Source organism: Hyperolius riggenbachi, chromosome 1, assembly GCF_040937935.1.
Source record: "Hyperolius riggenbachi isolate aHypRig1 chromosome 1, aHypRig1.pri, whole genome shotgun sequence".
Lineage (NCBI taxonomy): Eukaryota > Metazoa > Chordata > Amphibia > Anura > Hyperoliidae > Hyperolius > Hyperolius riggenbachi.
Window position 1 is genome coordinate 646,078,618 of NC_090646.1, and position 9,403 is coordinate 646,088,020.

Sequence of the window (9,403 nt, forward strand, 5' to 3'; positions counted from 1 at the left end):
CACACTGTGGGAGGGGTTTCACCACACTATCAGCCATACAGACCCCCTAAAGATCTATTTGAGAAAAGGTAACGATTTATCGTGGGAAAGGGGGCATCAGCTACTGATTGGGATGAAGTCAATGCTGGGTTAAAGTTCCTCTTTAACCACCCTGGCTTTCTATTAAGATCGCCAGGGCAGCTGCGGGAGGTTTTTTTTTTAATAAAAAAAAAAACTATTTCATGCAGCCAACTGAAAGTTGGCTGCATGAAAGCCCACTAGAGGGCGCTCCTATCCCGTATTTCTGATCGCCTCCGGCGATCCGCAGTAACAAGGAAGGCCGCAATGAGCCTGACGTCCTGACGTCAGCCGCCTCCGATCCAGCCCTCAGCGCTGGCCGGAACTGTTTGTTCCGGCTGCGCAGGGCTCGGGCCGCTGGGGGGACCCTCTTTCGCCGCTGCACGCGGCAGATCGCCGCGCTGCAGCGGCGATCAGGCAGCACACGCGGCTGGCAAAGTGCCGGCTGCGTGTGCTGCTTTTTACAGGGAGCAAATCGGCCCAGCAGGGCCTGAGCGGCAGCCACCAGCGGTAATGGACGAGCTGAGCTCGTCCATACCGCTAAGGTGGTTAAGGATGTGAGACAATACATACGTCCAACCTCCACAGACAAATGTATTGCTTACTGGTGCAGGACTGAGCTAGCCAGAGCTCACATGTAGAGCAGAGTAAAGAAGATCCGCAACAAACGCTGCTGAGGCTTCTGAAACCGGCAAATTTGCAAGTTTTAGAAGCTTCACAGCATTAAAGGATAACGTAAAAAAAAAAAAGTAGTTCAGAAACTAATTAACAAGCTTTATTGTGAACAGTATGAACAAAATAATAAAAACGTTTAAAACAATGTGTCCCCCGTAATGTGGAGAGTGCTGTCCCTTTAAGACTCTGCTGGCCTCAAAGAGCACCTGTAATGAAAAAAGTGGCCCCTGGTGGGTACTTGCTTCCAGAGGGGGAAGCCGTTTGATTCTAATGAGGCTTCCTCCATCCTCTCCTGCAGCCCTGATCCAGCGCTTGCAGCCCACAAACAACAGTGTGGGCTCCAAGATCATATCAATCCTGTGAGAGCCTTGCACAGGCGCACTTGCGGTGGAGATAGCCAAGTCCAATCGTATCCTCTCTACTGCACAGGCGCAGACACCACATGTCTGCACAGTAGAGCGGATCTGATAGGGCTCGGCGGATTTTTGTGGGTTGCCAACGCTGGATCTGGGTTGCAGGAGAGGATTGGGAAAGCCTCATTAGGATCAGATTCCTTATTTACGATTTGCGTGAATTAATAAGCAGCATGACAGCCCCTGATCTACAGAGGACAGCAACCAGTTTGCAGTGGCCGCTAACACACTACCTGTCTCCACCTCTAGATGGAGCTGCAGAGGGAGCAGCAGGCCTACCGACAGTACCTGGCCCACCAGCTGGAGGAGGAGAGGAGACAAGAGCGGGAGATGGACAAGCTGATCGAGGCTGAGCTGGAGAAATCCCTGGCCAAGCGGGCAGAACAACTCCGGAAAGAGAAGGAAGCCAGGAACCGGCTCATGAAGGACGTCATGGACACCCGCCGACTCCAGATTAAAGAGAAACGTAGGAAAATATATACTTGTCTTCATTTTTCAGTTTCTTAGTTGACCATTACGGAAATGCTAAAGTCGACCTGTCACCACAATGGAGTCACACTGCTCATAAAGTGTTATCACGAACTGTTTGCTGGCAAACCGTACCCAGTGTAGCCACTTCCGGCTCGGCGAGGTCTGTCTGTCAGTAGTGTGCAGGTGATGGCCGGTGGCCAGAAGCTCTCTGCTCATGACGTCACAACGGCACGGCTACGTAGTGCGCATGCGTCATAGGACATAGACAAAAGTGAGGACTGCCATGCCTGTTGACTGCACAAGAGGGCTAGGTGCACACAAAATTTCCTGTCAGATCATCGAACCAATGATTGCCGACGTGTCTACTCCCGCTCGGTAACGGGATGGATTCTGTGCAATAGTGGTCTGAAAAGTCCCAGGTTAGTCCATATTTCCATTTTTCTCCTCTGCCCAGGGTCCCTTTCATTTTGTGTTCAGTTGGGCTTTAACTGCCAGCCTTAAAGTGGTCTAACACCCAGCATTTCAACCTTGCTTTAAAAGATTGCTTACAGCTTATAAACTATTATGCCGGATTTTTTTTTAGCAGAAATTCACTGAATGGATTAAACATGACATTTTACTGCTGCATTTAGCTAGAAATCCTCCTCTGCTTACGTTTAGTTACAAATGTATCTATCTACAATGTAACAAACAAACACTGCTCTGAGAGAACAAAGAGGGCTTCCCCGGCAGGCTTTTCAAAGGTCTATTTGTATTCCAAATAAAGATACATTTGTAACTAAAGATAAGCACGGATTCGGATTCCTAGTTAAATCCAACACTAAAATGTCATGTTTAACCCATTCAGTGAATTTCTGCTTTAAAAAAAATCTGGCATAATAGTTTGTAAGCTGTAAGCAATCTTTTAAAGCAAAGTTGTAATGCTGGGTGTTAAACCGCTTTAATAATTCAGGCAGCAGGGGCGTTGCTAGGATCCTCATAGATCTGGGGCACTTTTGGGCACTCCAGAGGAAGAATGGGTGTGGCCATGCACCAGAATGTGGGTGTGGTCATGAGTGGAGCCCAGCAAAATGTTGCATGAAGCCCCCTCTCCATTAATTTTTTTTAAAAAAATGCAGCTATCACATGAGCAGGCAATGCCACTTAAATATGACTAGGCAGAGTTACCTGGCTTCTATGCTGGCTAGTCTGGCTTGCTGCTGGGCGGGCTGGCCTGCTGCCAGTTTGTCTGGCAGTCCCCCATAGCATGTCCTCACCTTCTAGTGGACCCCTTCCCGTACTCCCACGGGCCTCCCATTGAGACCACAACTCCCAGCATGACCCCATAGAATTACCACAGCTCCCTGCATGCCCCCATAAAGGCATCACGGCACCCAGCAGGGCACAACAGCACCCAGCATAACCCCGATTGATGCACTACAACTCCCAGCATGCCTGCCATTTAGGCATCACAGCTGACTCTGCCTGGGGGACATCCGGGGCACCCCAGAATAGATCCGAGGCAAGTACCACTGATCTGTGGAGCTAGCAACGCCCCTGTCAGGCAGTTAATTAACAGTTCATTTCCAGAATCTGATTAGGCCTTTGTAAGGTTCTTGTTCAGCCTCATCTAATTCCAGTTCCCATAGGCAGTAAATCTCTGGGAGAGTCCAGTTCAGAGCTCATCTCTAGTCACTGCTGGGTGAGAGAAGCCTCCACACACCATCTCTAGTCACTGCTGGGTGAAAGAAGCCCCCACACACCATCTTTAGTAACTGCTGGGTGAGAGAAGCCCCCACACACCATCTCTAGTCACTGCTGGGTGAGAGAAGCCCCCACACACCATCTCTAGTCACTGCTGGGTGAAAGAAGCCCCCACACACCATCTTTAGTAACTGCTGGGTGAGAGAAGCCCCCACACACCATCTCTAGTAACTGCTGGGTGAGAGAAGTCCCCACTCCCCACACACCATCTCTAGTCACTGCTGAGTGAGAGAAACCCCCGCACACCATCTCTAGTCACTGCTGAGTGAGAGAAGCCCCCGCACACCATCTCTAGTCACTGCCGGGTGAGAGAGGCCACCACACACCATCTCTAGTCACTGCTGGGTGAGAGAAGCCCCCACACACCATCTCTAGTCACTGCTGGGTGAGAGAAGCCCCCACACACCATCTCTAGTCACTGCTGGGTGAGAGAAGCCCCCACACACCATCTCTAGTCACTGCTGGGTGAGAGAAGTCCCCACACACCATCTCTAGTCACTGCTGGGTGAGAGAAGCCCCCACACACCATCTCTAGTCACTGCTGGGTGAGAGAAGCCCCCACACACCATCTCTAGTCACTGCTGGGTCAGAGAAGCCCCTACACACCATCTTTAGTAACTGCTGGGTCAGAGAAGCCCCCACACACCATCTCTAGTAACTGCTGGGTGAGAGAAGCCCCCACACACCATCTCTAGTCACTGCTGGGTGAGAGAAGCCCCCGCACACCATCTCTAGTCACTGCTGGGTGAGAGAAGCCCCCACACACCATCTCTAGTCACTGCTGGGTCAGAGAAGCCCCCACACACCATCTCTAGTCACTGCTGGGTGAGAGAAGCCTCCATACACCATCTCTAGTCTCTGCTGGATGAGAAAAGCCCCCACACACCATCTCTAGTCACTGCTGGGTGAGAGAAGTCCATACACACCATCTCTAGTCACTGCTGGGTGAGAGAAGCCCCCACACACCATCTCTAGTCACTGCTGGGTCAGAGAAGCCCCCACACACCATCTCTAGTCACTGCTGGGTGAGAGAAGCCCTCACACACCATCTCTAGTCACTGCTGGGTGAGAGAAGCCCCCACACACCATCTCTAGTCACTGCTGGGTGAGAGAAGCCCCCACACACCATCTCTAGTCACTGCTGGGTGAGAGAAGCCCCCACACACCATCTGTAGTCACTGCTGGGTGAGAGAAGTCCCGACACACCATCTCTAGTCACTGCTGGGTGAGAGAAGTCCCCACACACCATCTCTAGTCACTGCTGGGTGAGAGAAGCCCCCACACACCATCTCTAGTCACTGCTGGAGGAGGGAAGCCCCCACACACCATCTCTAGTCACTGCTGGGTGAGAGAAGCCCCCACACACCATCTCTAGTCACTGCTGGGTGAGAGAAGCCCCCACACACCATCTCTAGTCACTGCTGGGGGAGAGAAGCCCCCACACACCATCTCTAGTCACTGCTGCGTGAGAGAAGCCCCCCACACACCATCTCTAGTAACTGCTGGGTGAGAGAAGCCCCCACACGCCATCTCTAGTAACTGCTAGGTGAGAGAAGCCCCCCACACACCATCTCTAGTCACTGCTGGAGGAGAGAAGCCCCCACACACCATCTCTAGTCACTGCTGGGTGAGAGAAGCCCCCCACACACCATCTCTAGTCACTGCTGGGTGAGAGAAGCCCCCATACACCATCTCTAGTCACTGCTGGGTGAGAGAAGTCCCCACACACCATATCTAGTCACTGCTGGGTGAGAGAGGCCCTCACACACCATCTCTAGTAACTGCCGGGTGAGAAAGCCCCCACACACCATCTCTAGTAACTGCCGGGTGAGAGAAGCCCCCACACACCATCTCTAGTCACTGCTGGGTGAGAGAAGCCCCCATACACCATCTCTAGTCACTGCTGGGTGAGAGAAGCCCCCACACACCATCTCTTCTCTAGTCACTGCTGAGTGAGAGAAGTCCCCACACACCATCTCTAGTCACTGCTGGGTGAGAGAAGCCCCCACACACCATCTCTAGTCACTGCTGGGTGAGAGAAGCCCCCACACACCATCTCTAGTCACTGCTGGGTCAGAGAAGCCCCTACACACCATCTTTAGTAACTGCTGGGTGAGAGAAGCCCCCACACACCATCTCTAGTACTTGCTGGGTGAGAGAAGCCCCCACACACCATCTCTAGTAACTGCTGGGTGAGAGAAGCCCCCACACACCATCTCTAGTCACTGCTGGGTGAGAGAAGCCCCCACACACCATCTCTAGTCACTGCTGGGTGAGAGAAGCCCCCACACACCATCTCTAGTCACTGCTGGGTCAGAGAAGCCCCCACACACCATCTCTAGTCACTGCTGGGTGAGAGAAGCCCCCACACACCATCTCTAGTAACTGCTGGGTGAGAGAAGCCCTCACACACCATCTCTAGTCACTGCTGGGTGAGAGAAGCCCCCACACACCATCTCTAGTCACTGCTGGGTGAGAGAAGCCCCCACACACCATCTCTAGTCACTGCTGGGTGAGAGAAGCCCCCACACACCATCTGTAGTCACTGCTGGGTGAGAGAAGTCCCGACACACCATCTCTAGTCACTGCTGGGTGAGAGAAGTCCCCACACACCATTTCTAGTCACTGCTGGGTGAGAGAAGCCCCCGCACACCATCTCTATTCACTGCTGGGTGAGAGAAGTCCCGACACACCATCTCTAGTCAATGCTGGGTGAGAGAAGTCCCCACACACCATCTCTAGTCACTGCTGGAGGAGGGAAGCCCCCACACACCATCTCTAGTCACTGCTGGGTGAGAGAAGCCCCCACACACCATCTCTAGTCACTGCTGGGGGAGAGAAGCCCCCACACACCATCTCTAGTCACTGCTGGGTGAGAGAAGCCCCCCACACACCATCTCTAGTAACTGCTGGGTGAGAGAAGCCCCCACACGCCATCTCTAGTAACTGCTAGGTGAGAGAAGCCCCCCACACACCATCTCTAGTCACTGCTGGGTGAGAGAAGCCCCCCACACACCATCTCTAGTCACTGCTGGGTGAGAGAAGCCCCCATACACCATCTCTAGTCACTGCTGGGTGAGAGAAGTCCCCACACACCATCTCTAGTCACTGCTGGGTGAGAGAAGTCCCCACACACCATATCTAGTCACTGCTGGGTGAGAGAGGCCCTCACACACCATCTCTAGTCACTGCTGGGTGAGAGAAGTCCCCACACACCATCTCTAGTCACTGCTGGGTGAGAGAAGCCCCCACACACCATCTCTAGTAACTGCTGGGTGAGAGAAGCCCCCACAAACCATCTCTAGTCACTGCTGGGTGAGAGAAGCCCCCATACACCATCTCTAGTCACTGCTGGGTGAGAGAAGCCCCCACACACCATCTCTTCTCTAGTCACTGCTGAGTGAGAGAAGTCCCCACACACCATCTCTAGTCACTGCTGAGTGAGAGAAGCCCCCACACCATCTCTAGTCACTGCTGGGTGAGAGAAGCCCCCACACACCATCTCTAGTCACTGCTGGGTGAGAGAAGCCCCCGCACACCATCTCTAGTCACTGCTGGGTGAGAGAAGTCCCCACACACCATCTCTAGTCACTGCTGGGTGAGAGAAGTCCCCACACACCATCCCTAGTCACTGCTGGGTGAGAAAAGACCCCACACACCATCTCTAGTCACTGCTGGGTGAGAGAAGTCCCCACACACACCATCTCTAGTCACTGCTGGGTGAGAGAAGCCCCCGCACACCATCTCTATTCACTGCTGGGTGAGAGAAGACCCCACACACCATCTCTAGTCACTGCTGGGTGAGAGAAGTCCCCACACACCATCTCTAGTCACTGCTGGGTGAGAGAAGTCCCCTCACCATCTCTAGTCACTGCTGGATGAGAGAAGCCCCCACACACCTGGGCATCTTAGCCTCCTCATCTGCGATAACATTTCAGTGGTAATTGTGTTCCTTATGACAAGTCAGCCTTTGTTCTGCTGCCATGAAAGCTCCCTTGATGCTCAACGCTTCTCCTGTTTCTGTTCTTCTAGTGGAACAAAATGCCAGAGAGCAGGAAGAACTCGCCCGGGATAAAGAGCTTCTGGAGAAGGCCATGGAGGAACACAAGGAGCTGGAGTCGGAGAGGAACGCCAGGTAGAGACAACATATTGCATTGTTGTATTGATGATAATGATTATGTAAGGATCGAGGATATACAGAAATGGATGTAACCAATGTGAACCAGCTGCCAGAGGATCCAACTACCTGTAACCAACCAAGAGTTCAGAGGTATATAGACTCCCAAGTGTCTGCCACCACAAACTGGCTACCCAGTGGCGTAGCTAAGGAGCTGTGGGCCTGATCCAAGTTTTACAATGGGGCCCCCCAAGCACTCTATACATAACAATTAATACGGCACACCAAAACCTGCCAATGTCAACTACAGTGTCTGAGGTGCAAGAAGGGGATGGGGAACAGTTTATTAATGAATACTACCATTCAAAGCATCTATAGAAGTTATTTAATATGAGCACAGGACCAATAGAGAGCTAATAATGCAGTTGAGGAAGGGCCCCTCGGGGCCCCTCTGGCCCAAGGGACTCGATGCGGTCGCAACCTCTGCAACCCCAATTGCTACACCCCTGTGGCTTCCTCTGAGGACGCCGGAAGGGCGAAACCTTTATTTTTAGAACCTATGTTTTATTTAATAAACTTTTGGGAATTTAATGACCAGTATACGATGCCATTTTATCTATGTGTGGTGGCGGCAGTGGCAGCTCCAGCTTAAATTTTTTGGGGGGAGCACAAATGGGGCACGATGGCTGGCTGGTGGTGCCCATTTGGGTGATCAAAATCTATTTTTGTAACTCAGGTGATAAAATTAAGGCTAACTAGTTCAGCAATGATAGGAACCAAATGTAAACATCACAAACGAGCAAAGCAGATTGTCCAAATTATGGTGCTATTATGCAAGAAAAATTACCTACAGATTTACTTGGCTAGTTGGCTGGCATGCTTTAATCCTTACTTGCTGGCAAGCTGCTCCTGTGTGGACAGATCACAGACAAATCATTCCAGTCCCCAGCCTGTGTCTCACGACTGTACAAGTAAGGGGAGGGGGAAGAGGCAGAAGGGAGAAAAACACTGTGTGTAATTCCTTATCTTGGTGTGTGGTCCAATGCAGTCAACTGACCTTCCAAAGGGAACAAAAAAAACAGGGACACCAGGAGCCCCTAATAGTGTAGGATATCAAGGCTATGAGCAGCCAAATAGCAAAATTAATTATACTCACAATTGGAGGATGCAAAGACTCGCAACCATAGTGTAAACGCCAGTGAGGAAAACCCATCCTCACTCGGACTCTTCTTGGGGCAGGTTGCACTCCAAAAAAAACAATCTGGGGCTACGGGACCCCGTGACACTATCTCGCTTCCCAAGTTGTGGGGGCTGGTGTAGACAACACTTGGAAGGAGGAGGCGCCCCAAAATTAATGACATATATATATATATATATATATTGCATATATTCATACAGTATATACAGTATATGGCTTGTAGTCACTTCCATGAATCTCCTTTTCTTATTTCTTTCTGCTTCAAACACAGTTAGGAATGACAGCTGAATGAATTGTGCGCCCCCTCCTACACTGCGCCCTGAGGCTGGAGCCTCTCCAGCCTATGCCTCGGCCCAGCCCTGCGCTGGGTGGCTACTGGTAGTCCGGATTCTGATAATGTTTATGTACTTCTGATTTATCCCTGCAGGAAAACAAAGGCCGCCCAGTCGTACCAGCAGCAGCTGCTTTCCCAGGTGGCGTACCAGCATCATCAGCGGGAGGCGGAGAAGGAGGAGGAGCAGAGAGAGTATGAAGCTGGATTACTGGCTGAGAAATCTTACCGGGAGAAGCTGCAGAATATTCTATCCAGACCGTACATCCACCAGAACCAGGTCCACCCCCTGAGGAGGACACGCCTCTCCAGCCCCAAAGACTGGCTGCCCCAGTAATCCATGCACCTTATCCTAGTCCGTTACATTTTAATAAAAAGCTGTATATCATCACCAATAA

General features: G+C 51.6%; 1 protein-coding gene across 1 annotated transcript in view; it reads left to right on the plus strand.

Annotated features, from left to right (window-relative positions):
* CFAP53 (cilia and flagella associated protein 53) overlaps nt 1–9,403 on the plus strand; it is a 37,718-nt gene extending 28,315 nt beyond the window's left edge. Inside the window, exons 7-9 of the mRNA XM_068251373.1 lie at nt 1,395–1,611; nt 7,392–7,494; nt 9,102–9,403. Of these exons, the coding sequence (XP_068107474.1) occupies nt 1,395–1,611; nt 7,392–7,494; nt 9,102–9,342 (561 nt within the window). The 3' untranslated portion in view covers nt 9,343–9,403. The remainder of the gene's footprint in view (nt 1–1,394; nt 1,612–7,391; nt 7,495–9,101) is intronic.